Raw genomic sequence first — 24,096 nt, 5'->3', positions numbered from 1 at the left:
CACCGTTCGTCCACATTAGCGCAGCGTCAGCGCGGTAGAGGCCGACGAGATTAATTAGGGACGATGTTTTAGCAGCAACAAAAATGGAATGGGAGAGAGGACGAGGCAAGAAGCGGCAGCATCAGCCGTCTTAAGTCGCGCTAACTAATCTGGCAACGCCACGAGACGATCGAATGGACCTCATCACCCCTTTCTGGCCTTCTTCATAAGAACGTGCTACAAATTAAGCCTGGATCGGTAGAAACCATCTCGAAAATTTAGCCGCTGATTGTTGCTCTCTATTCTTCATTGTCGGTATGCTCGCGAATAGGGATGGATAGGAAGTTTTCGTGGCTTGAATTCACAAGGTTAACGTTATTTTGCAATAAATTTAAAGTGACGAATATCTTTAAATGAAGACTTGTAAACTTTTAAATTTTTCTTTGATATTTCTATGATATTGATATCTATTTAATCTGTTTAATTTACCTGTGCAATTTATTTTAATTTCATTTAATCACAATTGTTGAAACAAATTGAAACAAGTCTAATATGACACATGGTCAGTAGTAAACAATTTCATAAATAAAATACAGTAGATAATGCATTTTAATGTTTTGACGAGAGAAACAAAGATATATTTTACATAAAGTTGCTGTTTCATGAAATTTGATTTATTTAATATGTATATGATGATGCAGAACTGTCACAAGAAAGCATCAGGTCATTGTCTTTACAATTTAGAATATTTGGATCACACAGATATCAATAAATCGGCTTTGCATCACTTGAGCGAATCTCTTTTTTGGCAACGGTAGCAACGATTATCGTTGAATTGGTGGCCGACTGTTGTCGCGTCATTTATTGTATTCGCGTATTCATCGTCTATTTCATCGGTAATGTTCTGTACTCGCCGGCTAGTTCTCACCCTTGCGTAATATCCTACTGCGTCATTCTTATAATCGTTAATTTATTTCTTCGTTTATATTTCCACTTATTACTGCTACTTCTATTTTCGCGACAGATAAATTATTGGCATTCTCGCAAGAATAACCGCTATACGATCTGCGTGTTTTGTCTGTAGAAGCTTGCTATAATTTAAAGTTTAAACGAAGTTATTTTCCTTTCTAGACAGAGAACGCTGACAGCGCTTGCTGTACAATTACATTAGTAAAGAAAAACTAATTAGTCCTGCAGTTCCACAAGCTTGCCATTATTTAAATGTAGATAAAACTATTTTTCTTTTAGGAAATGCGTTGACATAATTATCAGAATAAATAATCGATTTTTTTATTTTTAAAATTGATCTTATATCGCCTGCGACAATTTTTAAAAAACAATATAAAAGTTGTTTACTTTGAATTAAAGTAGATTGTCGAATATATTACGCCACTTGGTACGAGATTCCGGCGCGCCTGCTATTCATTTAACGATAACTGCAACTAAAGCAATTTTTCTTTCTCCGGTCGATCGGCTGCGAGAGAAACAAGGGGCCTTCCTATCGGCAGGAAGTGTTCAGCGTGGCGTTTTATCGATCGATTCGCCATGTCGATCGGCAGGCAAGGCGCTAATGGGTTAGTCAGTCCAGACACAAACTTGCTTCGCCGCTCGAAGCATGCAACCGGCCGTAGAAAAGAGGATAGATCGCGTACGCGAAAAATGCTCATGCTCTACCTATACCTATCTGCGTGCCGTTACACATTGCATCTACGTACACGTGTTACACCACACGCGAGAAGTGCCGGTTATCTCGGCGGAGACACATAGTCGCGCCAAAGGATAATAAATAGAGATAGACGAAGATAGATACGAGTATACAGACGCGAGGAGTTTCAGTGTGTATCTTTTGCCCACGCGGAGATTATCTCAAGGAGTTATGAGTAACCGGGCTCCTAGTTTAAATAAAGCCGCACGCTGTCTAGTTTTATATCGACGCCAATTCTTGATTTTCATGCGCGTTTAAAACTTGTTTCATCGATTCTGTGTCACGCGGCACACTCTCTCTCTCTCTCTTTCTCTCCCTCCCTCCCTCCCTCCCTCCCTCTCTCGGCTATCTCTTGGGCCGACCAAAACTGTTGGAACGCTGCCGCACCGCCTGAACGATATTTCGAATTACAGCGAGCGATTAGTAAGAACGGATATTAGGCGGCGGCACGAAGCGTGCTCGTTTGTTTCGCAAGGTTTCATTCAGTCGCTCGATTGTTTCGAGCGCCGGCTCCGGTCTTTGGTTATGATTTATCGTGACGGTTACCGCGTGCTTACGTGACTCGCATGCTCACAATACGGCAATTAGACTCCGATTCTTTATTTAATAGAAACGATACAAATTATATGCGCTGGCTAAAGAAATTGGGTGTTTCGCGCTCGTGTCGTAATAGTCGTTTCGACCGACCTGGAAGGAGTCGGCATTTTTCAACATTCATCGGACAAAGTGCATCCGCGGTAGTTTCGACTTTCATCTCTCCTCGCATAAAATCACGACCAAGAAGAATGCCATTCACGCTCTTAATCCCCTTTTGCACAGAAAGCGACTTTTTTTCCTTTGAAATGCTCTTTAGTGCCGTAGGGCAATTAACGCGGAATTAGCCGTGTGTTCGCGCAGTCTTCTTGTTGCACGTTGTACATAAAGTCATTCGGTGCGGCTCTTACCGGAGACTCGGAACCGCGAACTATGTATATACCGTGAACTTCAGCAGAACGATGACGAGGCATAAGTATTGATGTAATAACTGTGTGTAATTACATCAATATTTTGCAAGTGAAATATTTAATAAGATGTAGAAATAAAAAATATTTTTAACTATATATATTTTAATTTTATTTAATTTTAGCTCCTTTAAATCGAAAATTGGAGATAATTGTATCAATTTCTGTGAGCTCATACAAAATGAATAAAAGCATTGATATTAAACTTAAATATTACCTTTGATAGCAATGCAAAGACTTCTCAAAGAGATATTCTTTTCAAACATGTTTAATTTTAATTAGAATTATATGTATGTATACATATGTTTGAATTGACCTGTACTAAAAATGAATATTTCTATTTTTGTTTCAGATGCAATGGGTAAGTGAATCTCTCTAGCCAAGTCAGCATCTTCTCCAAAATTGCCACCGTTACGTCAGATTCAATCGGCCTTAGTATCCAATAAGTATAAACACGCATCGTTAATCGCATCTTGCCCCTAAAATTTAATTCCAACCTTTCACGGCTACTACCGAATTTTTTAATTAACTGCCCATCCATGCTTGATTTACCGCCGCGCTTAATTTAAGCCGCTTGTAATACACGCCGTTCATAATCATATTTTTATAAGGATGGACAGTACAAAATTAATTTCTCCCGGACACGACGCGTTGGCACGAAATTAATTTCATGCGAATCGTCGAAGATTTGACGATAAGATAAAACGACTGTGTAGATGTTGTTTCTTTGTTTCTTTTTTTATATTTTATGTGATTGTTCATGTTTCTTAGCGTTTTATAAATAAGTAATAATCTCTCTCTCTCTCTCTCTCTCTGTCAGTCATTATTTTGTTCAGTTATGTAATATGCATTGATAAAACAGATATGGTTTCGTGGGAGATGGTCAACATAAAATATGTTCACCGCTGTTTGAATTAATAGATATAACTAGATTCATAATGAACCGGCGTGTTATCAGAACGCCCGCATCCTCGTGTCCATTTCCTGCGATAATGCGTATACTTATGCGTATTAAACGGATGCATCGGAGACACCGTTGCCTTCGCAAAACCGGCGAGATGAATAAGATAAGAAACTTTTACTTTTTCGATTATTGGCCGTTCTCGGTCGCTCTGAGGACTCTTTGGCACCTCGTTTTGTGATGCAGAAGTCTCCTTAGCTGCCATTGCACGATGCCGAACGGAGTCGTAATGGCACGTTTGTCAGATCGTTCGACAATTAGAATGCAAATCCGCGGTGCTCACATATGCATATGCACAAGCTGGTTCCGTATAGCCATTCACGGCTCGTGTGCGGCTCTATCCGTCGGATCTCGGGCCTGCCAAGACCTATTCGTTCCGAGCACTTTTCAAGTTGCGACCCGTCGATCGGGTCCCAACTTTATCACGTCTTTGGCCCCGAAATTCGACGCCTTTTATGGCCCGTTATTCCGCGAATTGACAAGAATAAAAACCCGAGGGCGACACGATAGCGCCAAGAATCCATTCGGATGACCGACCATGTGCTCGAACGGATATCATCTCGATGGTTCTCGTGGCACTGATTAAAATTAAATGCCACTTTCAAAAGTTTTACAAGTTCACTATACGCCACTCGGGGTGGCTTTTGTTTTCTTCCTTCTGCCCCCTTCTAGAGAATAAATGATGCGCTACACTGGCATCAAATATTGTCATAGTGGCTCTTTAAATATGCATGATAAATTTTTTAAATAGATCTGCATGCGTGATGATAAAAGTCTCACATTACTATAGCGAGTTGTTTCAGCTCGGTTTCGATTTTCTCGGCTATGATGACTTTTACAAAAGTACAAAACCGTAAGTGCCCGCGCGTATTCCAAGATAGAATTTCTTACGACCAGAAATACGACATTTAGGCGGTGTTAAAGTCGGGTTTACACCATCTCGGAATGGCTACGAGCCGGTTAACGTCGATCGCGGTTATGCGCTGGGATTTCCTTTACATACATATCGCGCCCGATTATTCGGAATTTACTTTTAACAACGGTTTTCTCAGACTTTTCCAAGCCAAGCTTCTCGTATCGTTTCAAATGTCTCGAATTCCCGAAGCTTTCTTCTCTTATCTAACGTTGAAAATAGATTTTTTTTTGCAGTTTGTACCGAGCGGTGGCATTTCCTTCCGTCTTTGTGAGCTCGTTGCATCGGTTTCACATTTTCGCGGCGTGTCTCTTCGAAGTCAGACGATTCCGTAACGTCGCACGGTCTGCGGTCGCCCGACAAATAGATTACGTGCTCGCGAAGGGTATTCTTCGTAGGGTAGCCAACCGCCCTTCTTCGCCCTTTTACACATGCCATTCACGTACTCACGTACTCACGACGCGTTCCGAGTACGTCGTATTCGCCAGACTTGTCGCTCCCGACGCGTTCTTCTCTATTCCGTCCTCTCTCTTCTCGGAGCGCCTCTCCAAAAATTGCAACGCGTTAGCACGAAATCCACTAACCATTCCATTATTAAATCTGTGTCCGCATTACATGGATATAGGGGCGTTGCGTCGCGTCGCGGCGTCACCGGCATTAAAATTCACATCACGCCGGAACCGTCAAAACGATGAGACACGAGCTTCTCGTCGATATGCCGGAACGGATTACACATAATGACTTTATCCGCATCGCGCAATTAAGCGTGACCGCACCGCTCATCGATGATGCATCCTTGATTAAGAAATTATTTTTTAATTTATTCATATGCATCTCGATCCCAGCATTGTTGCGCGCTATTTTTTGCGACGAATGTTGTGTCTTCAATTCTTTTTCAAACTACTCTGCACTCAAGTTTACGACAATTAGGATGTTTAAGAAAATATTATTTCATGCTTCCTTACGCGTCGTAAAATATTTGTCGATGAAGATTGTTAAAAAAATGTATTAAGTAAAACTTTAATTATTAAATAAAAACTCAAAGTGAATAATCGCGCCTCTCATAAGTGCACCGCGTAAATGCAACCGATTTGTATCGTCGCCCATTGCGGCGACTTTCGCACTGAATTTTACTTTTAAATGGCGGAGTGCGCTCACCCAAGATTTTAATTCGCGATGAGAGCGTCGGTCCCGCCACTGTCCGTTCTCGTGGCGTCGGTACATACAAACTCCAATTACGTTCTAGAGTCTAATTATTCCTCGAGGGACAATCTTGGTCGCCGACATCCACACGCTCGCTTCCCTCCATCGTCCTATTCGGCCCTCGTTAGCTATCTCGATTAGTTGAAGCGAATCGTTCATTTATCGGAATTTTGCTGAATAATTAATTTCTCCAAGGCCTTTATTATCAATCGAAAAATGGTAATTTAACCTTCACTGTTATGCCCTCGTGCGACCATATTTAGTCATCCGTTTTATTTTTTTAAATACTTTTACTATATTTTTAGCTTTCCTATCTCTTCTCTCCGTCACTAAAACAATATATATTTTTATAACTAGACGTTCAATAATTTGTATTTTTAATTCTAAAAATAATTCATTACTCGAAGCGTATCGACGTTTTTGGACCATAATAGTTGAGAAATTTATCAAACTTAATAAGAGAGTATAAATATTCCAATACTTGTACCTATAGTTACTGTACCTAAAGTTAATTATTGAATGACTCGTAAATTTTTCGAGATGTTAGTTTGCTGTGCTATAAATTGCGTGATCTCGATGTGTTCTTCTCGACTTCTTGTCGCGGAGAACAACCGCTGGCCATCAGCCACCAACCACCAACGGGATTCAGCGACGAAATGGGAGCCAGCGGCAATCGGCAACCGGCGCGGCGCGAGAGACACGCGATACCGAAAAACCAGAACGCTTTCGACGAGGAGGTGACTAAATCGACCGTAAAGTGCTATCACTCGCCGGCGAGGACTCGCGAGCAAGAAAGTTGAAAACAGAAGAAAAACGGGGGAACGTGGAAGCCGGATCGTGGATCGGATTCGTACGCGTTCCGCTGCTGATCGCACGGAAAAAACTTACGTCTGTGATCTCACCGCAAGAGAGACTCCGGAGTTGTTTATCTACTTATTATGTCAGTCCGTTGCTAATTGGGCATATTTGAAGATCGGAGCTTTGGCGGCCGCGGCATTTTCGCACGTATCTTATACGAGGGAGGAGATTGACCCTCTTCTTCATCCAACGCGCCATGTCTCGCGCTATCTACGAAGCCTCTTTTATTCGCGGTATTCGTGGGTTCACGATTACAAGGATATACAATATCCAACCGTGGCAGGTTCTGGCCGGTTCAACACAAGAACAGACGCATAACTTTTGGCGATCGCGACTGGCTTGCCATCCGTCTTTGAGGAACTATCGCGCCATCGGGCTTCTCGATGCGTGTATGCTCGTGATCTTACTTTCTTTTTCTTCTTTTCCCGCTCGCGATTCTCACAGGCCGGTCCAGGGCGTCTCTTCTTTCGTTGTTGCAGCGGCTGACAGCATCGGGCGCCGAGAGATGCATCGCTTCATTCCGCGCGGCCGGCCACTTAATCCACTTCCCGAGGACTGGCATTGCGCGCGATGACTTGTGCGAATTCGGACAAGCGCCCGCGTAATTCGTGATGGAAGATTATTTAACTTTTCATCTTATCTTGGTATAAAGCGGGAGATTCATTTTTTAGATTTTTGCAACAAAATGTGAGGAGTGAAGAAGAGATAAAAAAGAATAAAAATTTCATTATTATTCTTATATATATATATATGTATATATATATATATATATATATATATGTACGTACGTATGTAAAAAAAACTGTATATCTTCCAAAAATTCTCGGGATGGAAATGATTTTTATTACTCTAAAAGTTACAGTTCTTGTTTTAAAGATCTGTCATTTTGATTTTACCCTATGCGGCTCCTCGGATACATAATACCACGAATGCAGGGTATCTACATTTCTCGCAATCGTCTTATATCTTATAATTAAGCAGACGTCATAATTTAAGCGCGCGGTCGCGAAGAGAATGAGGCACGATCAAGACATCAACCTATCGGTAAACGATGAAAAGGAGAGAAAGGCGATCAGAACGAAATGGAATGGTGCAAGGGAAGCACGACGAAGAATAAGCATATTCAGCGAGAATAGTCGTTTATGCGGGAAGGTGGGAGAAAGTCTTATCCGACATTCTGAATAGGATGTGTGTATAGCCAGTCGCAAGGCAGTACAGTTTATTAATGTGATTTATGGGGAGGCGAATGCCCTCCCTGAGCCATGAGTCTTCGTGGTTCCACCATTCTCTTCCCGCCTACCTTTCCGGTGTACTCGTCGTGTATCGAATCGATCGAATTTTGTTTTATTTACCCGAAAGAAGAAAAGAGTGCACCGTTGTATGTTTATGTATTCGTGCATGCGTGCGTGCGTATGCTTCGCACAGGTGTGTAACATGGCATTTGCGCGTTTCTCTTGTTTCTGTCGACTTATCCCACACGGTCTGCACGGTCGGTCGGTCGTTCGGTTTAAAGTGCTCTCGGATAACAATACATAAGCTAAAATGACGCGCGAGCCGCTTTGATAGTTCATAAAATGAAACGGATTTTGATTCGGTGCCTTTTGTAACACAACTCGCCGTCTTATTGGATTATACGATGTTGCGAACGACTGCGCTTCTCGAACTGCGCTTTTGTGATCGCAAATAAAAAGGAAGGATTTATATAGAAAAAATGTACGAATTGTCTTTTTTTATCGAGCTCACAACAATCGTGCAATAGTACGCTATTTTAATAGCGTATTTCAAAGATTAATGAAAGTTAAAAGCGTGACGCTTATTTTATTCTTGCGATGTTTATACTCTATTTCTACTTGTTTATACAAGGTCGTCGCGTTATCATTTAATAACGCTTCACTCTCATTGATTCATATTTTTGCAGTTTCGTATTTTTGTCTCCGTGAAGCTATTACGAATAATAAATTTTCGTTATGCGCGGCACGAATACGTATCGCTGGGTCGGAAGAAAGAGCATGCATGGGGACCACGTATACTCTTCCTACGCCAAGTCCCAGGATAGGGCCAGACCCGCAACGAAAGTGGCAAGTGGTCAGTGCCGAATACCAAACGAGCGTTCGTCCCGTTCGGACGACGACGAAGCGGTGTGTCATACATAAGGTATGACCGGACCGTAGAGAAACGAAAGAGGGCGAGATAAGGGATGGAAATGGCGCGGAGCGAGGGAAGGTGCGAAGATCCGAGCGGAGGTCCGGTCAGTGGAAAGAGGATATCGAAACGATATAACGTTGCATCGCCAAGTTCGCGGTCCATCTTGCCCCTTGGGACTGGAACGGGCGATTTTCTCGGGTCCTGATCAAAGGAAGAGCTGCGTGCGCGGGCATATATTTCCGTGTCGCGTAATATTTCATGAGCCGTTTCTCTTTGTCGACGATCGGCCGCGCGCGAGGAATAGGAAATTGCTATCCGGACGCGCTACGTGGCCACTTCGGCACGACACCTTGATAGCGGTAGAAAAGGAGAGAAAGAAAAGTAGAGCTGCGAAGCGGGTGAAGGGGGATAATTGCGACGGGCACGATCTCGTCTTGAGGTCTCACGCAAGACTCAGAGAGACTGCAGTAAAAGAAGGGAAAAAGAAATTTTGATTTTTCACGGCAGCAGAGGGAATATCGTTATTCGAGTAATCGATACGAGACGATCGTTAAGGATCGAAATCGCGTCAAGAATTCATCGTTTCCTGATTCGTGCGCTATTTATCTGCTCTCGCCCCATTTGCGGACAGGTCAAAATCTTTGTGAATCAATTTGTGTATTTTGTCATGCGTATCTTATCTCGCGTGCATATATTTTCACGTTTATCTTGAAATTATTTATTTGCATTTTTATGGATTGTTGTATAGTAATATATATAATTTTTTATTTAAAAAGATTGCGCTCTGTAGAGCCCGGTAGCGCTACGACACGAAAGAAATTCCACATCATCAATCTTACTGCCGACGACTGCACACTCTCAAGGCCACCGGTTTGGCGATTCGAATTCCTTCGTGTATCGAAATTTCATTCAAATTCTCGGCACTCGCGCACGATACAAACAGCACATTGCGCTTTGACCATCTGGCAAGGCGCGTGTTCGTTCAACGGTGTATTGTGAAGATCCGAGAATCAATGGTAAAGGACTGATTGTGAGTTGGAAGACGAAGGAATTCATAAGGCAGAATGAGTCGCGTAATGCCGCCGAACGCATTTTAGAATTCATGTGGTGATAGGCTTTTTGGATATACTTCCCTGACCATCCTTATTGGTTTTTTGGTTACCATGTCTCTTGAATATTTTAGTGAGTATCAGATTGCATTACGGATAATTTGAGTTTCTTTAAAAAGAGAATATATTTCTTTGCTATTTGCATTAGCGCTCTTTCTTCTTCATATTTTATTTATTAGAAAATATTCACGAAATATAAGAATACGAATAAACAAAAATTACAAAGCGAATGGTCAGGTATTAAATTCTCAAATATCGAACAAACATCTACAAGGATATTCCAAATGGCATAGCATCGAGTTCGCTGATCGTATCAGAGACTTTCAGTTCTCTGCTTGATAGATCGGTTCGCTGACGTAATGTTCGATGCAAATCGTCGAGTGCCAAGTGAACGCGCGTTGGAGATGTACTCCCACGGAGGTCCCAGCGTGATCACCGATCGATTTTTTCGTTCCCGGGTGATTCGTTTAGCGTAAAGAGACAAAGATGACACGGTGTCTCGCGGGAAATAGGCTAAGACGAGATATCCGAACGCGTATTCCTGCACCATGTGTATGCAGTCGCGGAGGAGCGCCGGTCATTTATCCTATGCTCGTCAGACTGCATTGCGCAATACGAGACGTATATGAGAAGCAAAAGAGAACACTGTGGAATAAGGCTTCTTTCTCGCCTGCATCGTTCGCAAATAGATCCCGCGGAGACTCGCGGTTATCGCAGATAAATTGTCTCGCGGGTAAAAGAGGTTCGCTCATCGCGAACAGGAAATGGGTTCGTGGGTAGCGAAAGGACGGTAATTGATTCTCATCGTCGCTACCGCGTGGAAGGAAGGTAGAGGGTAATCGATCGTAGCTGCAAAGTGATTGAGGTTTAGTCGGTACTTGCGTTATTAGTTAATCAGTTATTCGTGCACATCGTGGAATGCGATGGAGGATCTACTTGAGCGTGACTAAAATAATCAGGATGTCGGAATGTGCTCGACGTTGGACGTATAGTATACACGAATGAGCCGATATATTTTTGACAATATTAAAAATTTCAATCATCTATCTATTTATCTAGCTGCCCGATTGATGCTTTTAGTATCATCGCGCGTGTGCGTATAAATTAAGGATCGCTTTAATTTATGTCGTTTCTCGGGAAGTGTTTACACCACGCAGGGAGAGAACAGTCGATTCTCTGAGACGTGGGCAGGATGGATAATCTCTGAGGATCTATCTCGATCCCTCGTTCGGTCACGCCCAGGGTAGGACTTGGCGGCTGCTGCGCGTCATCACGCCGTTCGTAAATTCACGGCGGACAAACTGGCAAGAATAGTTCGCATAATTCCTCAAGGCCTACCAGTTTTGACGGCGGCGGTCGACCTATCTTGGCACAATCTACCTCTCTCGCTCGCTGCTGCTCCGTTCACTGTCTGCCTCTTTCCGTCGAAAGTTCGTCCGTCTCCTTTCATCTCGCCTTCGTTCTTTCTCCATTGCTTTCCGTACGTCGTTTGCGGCCTGCTCTCTGTGAATGCACGACGGTTTTAGATTCCGGATCTCAGCGACCGAACAGAGAAATATAGGCCTGAGGAATGCTAGGCGAAGATAAAACGCATATATGTAAAAGTATAGTCAATAAATTTTTCATTCGTTGTTTCTTCCATTAGTATTTAACGTTAAATGATCGCGTCCAGTGACTAATAAACACGATTAGAATATAAAAGTTATATAAATTAATTGAAAACGAAGGAAGTTTATATTTAGATATAATTAGTATTAAAAATAGCCGATATTCAATTGTGCTATAATTCTCATAGATAAGCAAAATATATTCTGAAAGTATAAATGACTACCAACATTGTTTATTATCGTAACATACATGGTGACTACAGCCGGTGTATTGCAATACTCGTTAAATACCCGTATCGCGTATACCCTGTGTGAAAATTGGCGGGCATCGATAGGCAAAAAACCGTTAGGAAAGATCACAGAAATGCACCTTCGCCGATAACGATCACAGGCAATACCCGCATTCTGTAGGCGCGTATGGATATCTGCGAATGCACTGCGGTGCCGTGCGAGTCGCGAGATATGCGTTTTGCATTTTACACGCATGCATGAATCACGGTCTTGCCTACGTCGGTCGAAGATCGAAGGTCAATCGAGATCCCGCGCGAGGAGAAGAGTTGGCGAGTTTGATTCGTCTATGACGGAGCAGTTGCTGCCTCTCGAGAGTGTGCATAATGAATGTACAATTAAAGATTGCGATTGCGTTGCGTCGCTGTACACAACTTATCGCGTCCGGAGATGCACAAACTGGTTTCGCGCGAGTCAATTTATCTTTGCGAATACGAAAATCTTCCCCGCACTGCTTCCGGTTGCACAACGCTCATTGGATCCTCGCCATTCTGCTTGTTCATTAACGATCGTTCTATTGCTCTTGTTTCCTTCAGCCGTTGCACAATTCTCGTGACTCCACGAGAATTTTCATCGCCAATTATATATATATACTGAATCTGATATAAGCTAATATTCTGCCAATTATACATATACAGTTATCGGTCAATTACAATTACTGGACGCGATTATTTATATAAGAAATATATAGTTGATTTTTTCAAGTAGAAAAAAAATGAATATCGACAAAAGTATGTTCGATACGCTGCACCGACAGCATTTGCTTTACATCCGAAGAACGTTCAGGGAAAAACACGAAGCTGAATGAGAAAAAAGAAGAGTACCGGGCTGTAATGCGCTTATAATTAATTTCCGCGTAATTAGAGGACGTTGGCGCGGACGCGGATGGCACGGCGGTTATCTCGGCCGGACGATCGTTACACGGCAAGCCTGCGGACGGAGGCTGCACAATGAGCAGCAGCTCCCGTTATTATAATACATCGGAGAAAATTAATACACGCCAGACGCAATCGGTATCTCATCGCTTGAAATAGGCAGCAACTTCCCAAGTACAAACGGAAATTATTATCCGAGCGTTTGGATACGTTAAGAATTATCACTAATATGACTAAGAAATAATTCAACTATGTGTCTTTATAGAATTTTTTTAAGTGTGATTGAAAGTTATAGAGCCACTTGAACAAAGTCTTTGTGAAGACTTGCATCGATAGTAGCAGATTCACACGAGTAGTCTATTTCGATATGTAATTTTGTTGACGGACTGACGAGAGTGAGCGATGTAAATGCTGGACGTATATGGACGGCTCACGATTTGACCTCGCTCGGTTGAACTCTCGTCGTGCGACGCGTTGTAAATCATCAGGGCCCACTGTAGTAGCGATACACGTCTGAGCAGTTTGATGGCCGCGGCTCATTGACGCGGTTCCTCGAGAGAGAGAGATGCCCCTCCATTCACAGGATTCGCGCCGTTATCGTATATCCGCACGTATTTAGACTCCACCTACCGCTGTTCCATCGATCGCGATCTCGATCGCGCATATTTTTCTCATTTCGCTCCATCGCAAAATGTTGCGCTAATGTGTTTTGTGCAAAAGTAAAATTAATAAATAATAAATGATTATTTTGCTTTTATATTCATCATTTATATTCATCTTTATTTGCAGAACTTTATTAAATTTCGGTTATTAGTATTAAATAAATTATACAAAAATATTAGTAAGCTATTAAATTACAAAGTTATTGAAATATTAATGTATTAATCACACACATTGAATCTAAACTTGATGCATACTTTATTTCTTGTGCAAAAGCTACTTTGATTTTTTAGATTTTGATTGAAATGGACGAGTGGTATGTGAGTATAATGAATGGGAGACATATGCAATAAATAAAATGAATGCGCGTCTTTTACATATATTATTTTCCTAATTTTAGAGAAATATAAACGCACGGCAATATATATTCGGTATGATACGTTCTAATCATGTAACTTATCGATCGTTTGACCGAATGAACTTATTGGGATTGCTTACTTCAATTTGCATCTCGCGAATAACTCTAGCGGTATGTGAAATATGATACTAATCCAGTCTCGTTTACTGATTTAGACGATATCAATTTTAACTGCTAATTCATTTCGTTTAATTGAACTCATGCACTTGTCGAAATTGTATATTTCACATCGAGTGAATTATATGTTTTAACATATTCCAGAAATTATTAATCATAGGTCTTTTGGACTTGGATATATAGTGTATTTCGAGAATATTTTACAAATTTTTATTAAATCGCGTAAGTCTTCGTCGTCGGAACCATTACCTATCACGATCCGCCTTCTAGAGTAGCAACCTGTACTCTCCCTCCCTCTCTCTTTCTCGCTTCTCTCGTTCGGTGCTTCTGCTGGCTCGCTGAGATCGTGGATAACAGTTATTAGAGGCTTTTTATAATGCGCGTGTATCTTCCGTCCCTTTCGTTTTAACGGCCCTTTCGTTACTTCTCGCTCCCGCTGTCTTGCTCGTCCTACCGTTTTGCACCAACCATCGACTAGCGAGCGAGCAACCATCGTCGAAGTAAAAGACAGACGAATGTCGTAAGAGTGCGCGAGAGAAAGAAACAAGGAAAAAGAGAGAGAAGGAAAGAGCGCAAGAGAGTTGCTTTCCTAGAGCTCGACATGCATCCACGTAAATGTATGCGTAGGACACTCCCCGATGCTTGATTATATATAATTATCGGCATTTTAATAACTAATCATTTTCCCAGCTCCTTCTTCCACCGCAATTCTGCGGAGAAAGGAGCAGCTTCCGACGATGAACTCCGCTACCGTATCTCCGGCTTCTTTCGCTTCCTCTTTGGGGTGCATCTTCTTTAAAGCATACGGACTGATCGGCTAGTCTTTCTATCGTTTCCATTTTGTGCTACGTTAAACTCTTAATTATCATATGTCGAGTAAATATCTTAAAAGGTTCGTTTATCGTTTATATCGATATCGTTTTTTTCGACTAATGAAATATCAAAATATAATTGATATGAGAGAGAGGGAGAAAATATGTACTCGATTAAAGCAATACCTATTCATTATTGTATTAGAGATACTTACGTGTATCGATATTTTGTTATGATGTTACGATATCTTGACGTAACTCGACATGTAGTTTTGAACTACGTATTCTCTCTCTCTCTCTCTCTCTCTCTCTTTCTCAGTTTGACAAATAAAGTGAAAATTACAAATATTGAATCAGTAGCATTTGTTCGACAGAGTTTACTGTTTCACAAAGAAAATGAAAGAGTCTAGTGGATTATACGGCTAAGAGGGCGACTGTTGAAATCCCGTAAATATTCCCGAGCGTAATTAAAAGCTATCGATTTGTCGTAAGCCGCGTAATTGCACGAGTTACTACGCGCTTCGAATAATCGTCCCGAACCCCACCGGTCGCCGCTTGCACCCGGTCCGAAAACTTCGTTGGGGCCGCGTCGCTAGAGATAACGGAATATTTACATATTATCGCGGAACACCGACCCCACGCAATTCACCTACGTCTCCCGCGGTGAACTAGTCAGCCTCATGGGCAAAGACTCGCCGGAATCGCGCGCCATCATAGATTTCGGATATCTTTGCGTAGGGACGAGCAATGACGTCAAGATTTGTGACCGTATCGTGATAAGTTAAAGTTAACTTTCTAATGTAGACAGTAAATTTAAATTACATTTTTTAACCAAAATTTATTTGTCGAAAGGAGAAAGAAAGATAAATGGCAGAATAGAATGGCTCAAATAGATCAAAGAATTTTATTCGAAGCGCTTTCAAAACAATTTTTTAACTTTAATGTGTTTTTCCCGGATTATATTTTGAATGCAATATTACCTATACAAGCATTTTATGTTGTTTTGAAATCGTCTAAAATTCCATGGAGAATTCTTAAGAGCAGATGTTCAAGCATAAAATAGTCGCAACATCGATTCTTCCGTTCCGGAAGAAACGCCCGAATCCCTTCCCTTACATATACACTAACCGAAATTCTCAACTTCTACTGAGAGTGAGAAGCGGGAGAAACTTCAAGGGGAGACGATCAGCGCTTTAATGCTTCGCTCGAGCGGTGAAGTGGCCAAGCTTTATGAAGCACACACAGTAATGGTCGTCTATTCGTGGAAGGAGACGGAAGGAACGATTTCGGCGTCGCGTCCGCGTGTGTCCGTGGTCTCGTTCACGGGGCGTAAGTGAACGCTCGGGGTTGTAACGCAGCGGTGAAGCCAACTCGAGTGGAGTTAAGGAGCAGCCTCCGGATAGCTCTTCCTGCGGGAATAGGAAGCCCAATACTCCGCACTTCCGTTCCTCTTCCTTATATAACCCGAAGGCGCATAAATCACTCTCCCGCTCAGTTGGCGTGAACGCGCTTCGAGGATGTCCCGATATTATATAATGGCGGACATATCGTTAGCGATAAATTTACCATTTTTTTCCTCGACGGCCGTGTATTCGTAAACACGTTTGGCACCTGCCTGGATATCTCCTATATATATACAATATATATATGTCGACTTAAAGCGTCGTGGAACGAAACGCTTCGATGGAACATCCGCGATGTATTTTTATTTGGGATAACAAAGAATAACCAGTTTGGAATTATTAATACATCGCTATAGCTTGCAAACTGCTTTATTCTGGACTGGTTTTGCTTCATAAATAAACATTTATTGAATTTTGATTCGCTGTCTATTAATATGATCATCAAATAAATAGTTCGTCTAATAAAAAATAATAGTTCGTCTGCCTGAGATATTTATTTGAAATATAAACTATTTTCATTCATAAAAGTGACGCTTTTTATCATTGGTATGAAATTGTTGCAATTACATTGCAGAGAGTAACATTAGGCATTTTTAAAGCTAGATTTTCATATATGTACATTTATTACATTAAATCTCGTTTGGATTAAGCATAAAGTATATAGAGAATCTATAATATTCGTAGCGTAATACACGACAAAGGTGTCTCGAGGATCGCGAAAGAGGAGGGATGCATATAGAATGTCGTCGGATATGGCCAGAGGGTGCAAGTGGTAGGTAAATGTAAGCAATAAGCCATTTTCCAGACGATGAGGCGCGAAGCCCTGCACGTCCTCTTAGCACGAGTAATCCCTGCTTTGCCAACCGAACCGACCGATGTCCCAAGGGATGAAGCCACCCGCAGGTGCGACTTCAGGGCTTCCTCCCCGAGGCCCATATTTAATATCGCTCAACCCCGTTATAGTCCGCGCATCGACAGGAGTAACTTGCTCGGAAACTCGTTTTCTCCGCACCGCACTGGAATATATTACGATATCGCGAAGTTACTTTTTGCGCGATGAAAGATTCCGAAGTATCGCTTCTTCGTTCGTGTCATAAACGCATGCAATGTTTCGCAGTTAACTTTAGTCGATCGCACGTGGCTAATACGCGTTATCGATCAGTATCATAATCCGCATCTGAAGTGAAAAAAAAAAAAACATGAAACGCCTGGATTAATTAAATGCGATTGTCGAAGTTATCGCTGTGATTATCCACTTGACCCTATCGTGCAACAATAGCCGGCGTAATATCACGCATGCATTTTACGAGACTGCCGTTTAATCATCATTCGTGCCGCTCTTTTTTGCATTTAATCTCGTCTATAGTGTCTCACCGAATGCTATGAACTTTTATCGGTAGCTGTCAAGATTCGCGATCGAGTTAGAATGACGTGTATTTCTCACGTTCGTGATACAAATCCGTCGTGAATTTCTTATTATAAAGTTAAATTCAACTTGTATTGTTGACAAGTTGCGTGTGAGTCTTCTTTGTAGTATTCTCCCTATGATTGTATCTTTATTCCTTTTTTGCTCGCTTCTGTATTATAATATTCTTCTTTTCTTCAGCTTCTGCGTTTTGCTACCAACAAATCTTTCCCAACCATTTTTTCGATCTTTTTTCCGATAATTTGTACATTTGTCTCGCTCTTAAGCAGTAAGCAGCGTATTAAATTCGACGGGTTGGAAAAATGATTTCCACGGCACGCAGGGCTGCGAATTATTTCTGCCCTCTTTCCGCGTCGTCGGCTCACTTTTAGCGACGTAAATTTTCAAGCCCGGCCGCTTCCTAAATTCTCTGCTAAGTCGAGCTAATTTAAGTTTCGTTAGAGACTTCCCGGACGGCCGAGGCATAAATTTGATTTCACTTTGATGCCGCGGCATGTCCGCAATAGTATAACACTCAACGAGTGTTAGACTCGCATGTTATTTTTTTGCTCGTTATTCTGTCGCTGTATACTTAGCAAATTTCTTTCGCGACACTTGCGCGCATGTAAGTGCCGACTGTTTTTAGGAACGATTCGGTTACCCGTCAACTGTCGGTCTAATTTAACCGGACGTTATTCGGTCATCGTACGAGCGTTGTCACATAATTAGCGCCGCATAATCTAGACAGTCGCGTGGCGACGTTTACGGCACCATTGCGGCGCCGAGCCGAGCGAACGCGATAGACGAATGAGAAGAGACAATTTCATTATCTAAACAAAATTTCGAATGAACAATTTTCTGAAATATATTTGGACGTAGGTTTTCTTGGCTCCGACTAGTTTGGCACCCTTTCAGTGCGTATGTGTTGCAGACGCCGAGTCGAGACTCGAGATACCACCTGCTCACAGGACGAACACCTGAATAGTCAATGATTCGTCGCGGTAATCCCGCTTTGAATGCCCGGCCTTTTTAAGAGGCGATAGGCACACGCTTAACGACGCGCATACGGGCTCGGCACCTTTTTAGTCACCTCTCAGCATTATGCGTGAATTCACCTGTCGTCGGTATGTCTCGAGGTGAACCACTCGTGATCACCTTTGATCTGTCTTCCGCTTGGATCTCGTCCAAACAAAGTATCGTCAATGAAGGGTTGCTATTTGGTAAAAATGGTATTTGATGTTCATCGGTTTATTTATCGGCATCAAGATTATATACAACTCAAAATTAATTCTGTGAGTGATACTCTGGAAGAAATATTGTAAACGACTTAATTTAAGCACTATAATAAGAAAAAAAAACATAAAATGCTAAGAAATAATTATGATTTGATAATTGGTAGTAAATGAGTTTTTATCTTAACGTTTATTAACGATATAACGTTAACAGGAATATTTAAATTTGATATGTTAAATGATAGATTGCGATTTAATTATTTTTAAAATATTTTTAATATTTGTCTTTTTCTTTTTATAAGAGTATAAAAACTGTACAATGATATACATATATATACATATAAATTGTGAGTGTGTAATAGAAATATTTTTGTACTAAATATGTTATATTGACATATACTAGCGCTTCGGGGTTAACGAATATACTATCATTCAAGACACATTGCCATGATGCGATTGGATGAATTTTACGGGCATCAGGCTTTTCCCTTTACACCCTATTGCGTCGCCGCGGGTACCCTGTCCCTTCGTGGATACTATTTGCCCTCCCCGTGGACGATGCAGCCGTCACCGCAGTCACATCCATAGTTTATATCGCGCGAACACGCGGATCCCCGCGTAATGGCCGTCCGTAAAATATTTATCACGGAAATTAGTCGCACAATGATGTATGCCACCGGCCGCGCGCACGCGCGCACGCACGTACGCACTTATACATATGAAATAGGCACAAGCGAATAACGAGGGTGCGCTTGCGGACGCTGCAAAATTGGCGTAAACGCACGTGCGTATGCGAACGTGGCAAATGTACGTGCGTGCATGCGTATGTACGGTTTTCGGCTTGACAATACACACCCGTCATGTCGTATCGACGACATATCGATTTGCCGTTTCGACGACCGATCTTTCCACTCTCGCGCGTCTGTCGATGTCGTTATAACGGATGGCTCGGCGAGACGGACGAATTGCGTATTTCGCTCTTTGACAATTGTTTTTTAAATATTTTTTTTTGTTTTGGATAAGTGTGATGTCTTGATCAATCCTGGCGTGACGATGACGAGAACAAGCAGTAGATACATTTTATAAAACATGGTGTTACACGATGAGAATAGAATTGTTTGCAATGTATTTGTAAATGCAATGCAAACATTTGCTCTATTACAGCCATTATGTAACACGTAATTTTTTTCTAGTCTTTTTTCCTCTATTTTTAATATATGAATAGAATTGTTGAAACACAATTCTATACTTGTAGAAACTAAAAAAAGAGGACCATTAACTTAATAGGCTATGAATAAAACTAGGTGTTCTCAAAATCGTCGGTTAAAAGGAAATGCCATTGCAGTACTGTGATGAAAACGTAAAAAAAGGAGCTCGAATGACTAATGAATGAATAATGAATAATGAAATCCCGAGTCCCATACTATCGGAATATTATCTAGGATTACTCAACAATTATTTTCTGATCCGGATTTCTATTAATAAATAGAAAAAAATGAGAGCGATAAGAAAGGTACAGGAATAATCCTAACGATTAAAAAAAATTCGATAATTTTATGATTTAGGTTAAATAAAAATGTTGTATAAATGTAAATGCTATAAATTTTCTATTACATATCTACATGATATTCTTTACTTTGATTTCACAGGCATTTTGATTGTTTATCTAATTACCGATATCGCGCGTAGGCTATAATGATATCGTATGCATATGGCGTAAAACTCGTTTAAGGACGTGACTTGACAATCGTTATTCCACTATGGTGTATAAATGGAGTTGTCACGCGACTGTCGTAACGCCGAGATGGTTGAACGCAAAACAAATTGCGACGGAAAACAGGGTATTAATTAGCGATTCCCTGTTGTTTACTAGCTTACAATGACGCGGTTGACATTGGAAGATATGTTTTACTCGTGGTAGTTACCTCTTGCTATTACATGCTATTTAGTCGGCGGTCCGTGGCATTGCGTTCCATTACTTTTACGACTGGGTCAAAGCCAAACCCTACCGGTCGAGGTTCGTGAACCAATTCGTCTCTTATACGCTCGTGAGTATAAGACGGTTCTCAACTTCGGCCCAGTATCATGATTGTAGTGGCTGGTAAATTCATAAACAAGTTCCGTTCTCGTATTCAAATTGATCGGGGAGGATTTCACGCGCTCATTATAAATATTTATTTCGGCCTGGCGCGTATCATCAATGTGGATTGTATTAGCGCGGATGAAACTCGAATTTGGGAAAATTTCTCGCGCGTCAAACCAGTTGATAGCGCAAGTGAAATTAAATCGCGCGTCCGTACGTTAATTAATCCGCATCGTCGACGCGTCGATTCGTGTGCGCGATAGCTAATAACGCGGCTCGATTCCATCCGATACGCAGTAGTTTCTAATTAACGAGATACTGTCGATCGATCCAATAAAAGTGGCCGAATAAATCGATGATACTCTATCACTACATTTGCCGCGCAAAATCATTATCTCTGCGTGATTATATCGATACACAAAATTGAGCCACGAAGCAAATATTTTTTAATTACGCGCATCGACGTTAATCTCGTGATGATGAAACCTTGGTGAATATTTCACGCTTTCATTCACTATCGCAATGCCGCTGCGACGTTAATTCGACAACCAAACGCGATTAAAGTTCCGATCAGATCGGGAATTATCCCAAATCTGGAATTTATCTTCTCGCACCCGCCATGTCGTGTCATCTTTCGCTGATGGTGGGATTTCACGAAATGCGAAGCGAAGTGGAAAGAATAACGGGAGCATTGCAGGCCAGACAGGACGGACGAATACAATTTGAATAACTGAGAGAGGCAAAGTCGCGACTCGCGGTTACAAAATCCACAAGGGACATCAAGTTCTCGTAAAGCCTTGACGTTTACCACGCTTGCGAATGCGGCATTAGCATCGAGAAGTGCCAGAAGTTTAGCTCGCCGTGTCATTTCGATGTCTCTTTAACTTGGTCCTTTCTCTCTTTCTCTCCTTCTACCTTTGTTTCTCTTTCTACCGTTCTCTCCCTTTGTCTCCGCGTCCGTCTTTCTTTCTCCTCGGGTTATCCTAAGCTGAGAGAACCCTCTGGCTCTCGATGGATTTTAAAATTGCATGCGAGGAAGTACCCAGTTGCACGTAACTATCTTGCACGTCCAATGATGCACGCAATTGCATAAATTAATAAGTACTTCCCGACACAAGATGCTGCCGCCATTATGCCGCAAGGCATTCAAAATTCCGAACGCGATGTTAACACGACGACTCGATTTTAGTTTCTCCTCGATGTATTTTGCGCATCGTAAATTATATCATAGACTAAATATCATAGAGTAAAAAATTAGTTGCTTGAAATTCCAAAGAACTTGTATGATAAATCAATGATAATATATTATGCATGTTGTGCATAGGTTATATACAGAGACACAAATTAATAAAAAGATATTTCTACAAATTAATTTATAGTGAAACACCTAATTGTTACAATCTCACAACATTATTTCGGTATGTAATTCTTAGCTCATTACGCATTTCGATTCGATAAAAGGTATGAAAAGATAAAAAAATAGAAAAAGAAATTTATTAACTTTATTGGATTGTATTGAACTAATTACAATATATGATTTCATGCTTAACTACATTCGATTAATCCAAAATATAAATTTCTGTATCATACAATTATAATATTTATCATCAAATTGTTCTCGAAATTGTTACTTTAGAAAGAATCGACAATAATCTTCCGTGACATTTTCTCATATAATTCACATTTTCATGTCTCGTTTCGATCATTTTGCACACGTTCTCGTATGCAATTTAGGCAGTTCTGGAGCATTTCGCGAATAGAGGACACGACGAATGAAGGACACGCGTAAGAGCAATAAGGTTTGCGCGTCTCGAAGACCTCATAGGTGGGTTATGGGTTGGAAGTTGAACGAGCTAGCGGAGAAAGCGGCAAGCCATAGAAGAGCGAAGCGGACCGGGGGTGGGTTCGGTCGTTGGGGTGCAATGACGTAGGGCGTCGGAGGCGTTGGTGGCGCTAGGTTCCCAGCGGCGTATCGATTCCTCGATGCCAGGCAAGGAAACCAACCCCCACGCCCCCTTTCCTCTAACTTCGTCCACCCCCGAGCGACCGTGCCGGCTGAGCCAGCCCTCTCTTTCTCTCTTTCTGCCCATCCAGTCGGCCCAACCACCTACCATCTGCGACCCCCTCTCGTACCGCCTCGTCTTCCGCCCATCTCCGACCCCCCCGAGTTGCTCCGCCACCCCTCTTCTATCCACCATTCCCACCCTCATCACGAGCAACTTTCCGGATATGAATTAACAGAGTTACGGAGCCTCTGCGGTGGTCGAGCTTCGAGTTATGCGGCTTACCTACTGCAAAATGTCTCTGATGCCTTGTGTCTCTGTATGTATACAGGCATGGATAAAATATAGTCGATGCGAGTCGTCGATAGAAAAGATATTGCGTTTGTTTGGAATCGTTAAACAGGTTCTCCGATTTCATTTTGATTTATGCCGGTCGAAAAGAAATTTATAATTTTTGTAATCAGGTCGCGCACGAGGCTAATAAGGTAATTAAATTGGTCGATGCAAGATTATCGCCAGGGAGTAATTTGTCACGATATCTAAATGTTATGACGACACTACCGACAGATTTAATAAATTTGCAACATTTGTCAAGAAAAAAACTCGATCATTAACAAACGTTTTTACAGTTAAGCGTTTTAAAGGAAATGCTGAAAAACTCTATCGTCATAATAATTATATTTCTGTATATAATTTGTATATTCTGTAAAATAAAAATCGGTTCAATTTACTCTTAACAAATTTATTCTTTAAGACAAATTATTTTTTTTTAATAATATCTTTTTAATCTTACAATAGCGTTTTATAGAGGCAAAATATTTTATTTTGTTCAGTTTTTGTTGTTCTTTATTACGGTCTGACTTTACTTCGTATCAACTTCGCGGACAAGCACTTTCGCTGGCTGCTGACAGATCGACAAAATTAGAGTGCCCTTCGGGCTTCCCGTCGCGATGCCATTTAACCCGCATGCAGTCATAGAAGCATCCGGCTGATAATGCCATTCCGCGGCACTGGGTTAGTGCAAGCACGCGGATGCAATGTCGAGAGGGCAGAATCAGGGGATCGAGGGGGAGGGGGGGGCGAGCAGGGTGCCAGTATACCCGGGAGGAGAGGGTAGCCGACCGAAGAGGGGCGGTCGTAAGGGGGTGGTCGCGCAGAGAGGAGGGAAGGATTTGGGGTATTAAATCATAGAGCCGGAGTGCGCCTGCCGCCAGTTTACTGCCGGATAAAACGCAGCGACTGTTATGTTATGGACCACCTGTATGCCTCGACCCTGAACTCCACTCTCCGTTCGTCTCTCTTTCTCTCTCTCTCTCTCT

General features: G+C 41.7%; 1 protein-coding gene and 1 long non-coding RNA gene across 2 annotated transcripts in view; one reads left to right on the top strand and one right to left on the bottom strand.

Moving 5' to 3' along the window:
• LOC105450941 (homeobox protein homothorax) overlaps positions 1 to 24,096 on the top strand; it is a 364,527-nt gene that overhangs the window by 150,059 nt on the left and 190,372 nt on the right. Inside the window, exon 8 of the mRNA XM_011691070.1 lies at positions 3,038 to 3,046. Coding sequence (XP_011689372.1) covers positions 3,038 to 3,046 — 9 coding nt within the window. The remainder of the gene's footprint in view (positions 1 to 3,037; positions 3,047 to 24,096) is intronic.
• LOC105450940 overlaps positions 1 to 24,096 on the bottom strand; it is a 38,563-nt gene that overhangs the window by 5,837 nt on the left and 8,630 nt on the right. The window lies entirely within an intron of this gene.

The sequence above is a fragment of the Wasmannia auropunctata genome, unplaced genomic scaffold (assembly GCF_000956235.1).
Source record: "Wasmannia auropunctata unplaced genomic scaffold, wasmannia.A_1.0 LD336053.1, whole genome shotgun sequence".
In the NCBI taxonomy this organism is placed as follows: Eukaryota; Metazoa; Arthropoda; class Insecta; order Hymenoptera; family Formicidae; genus Wasmannia; species Wasmannia auropunctata.
The sequence above is the reverse complement of the archived record's forward strand: the minus strand, read 5'-3'. Positions and strand labels throughout refer to the sequence as shown.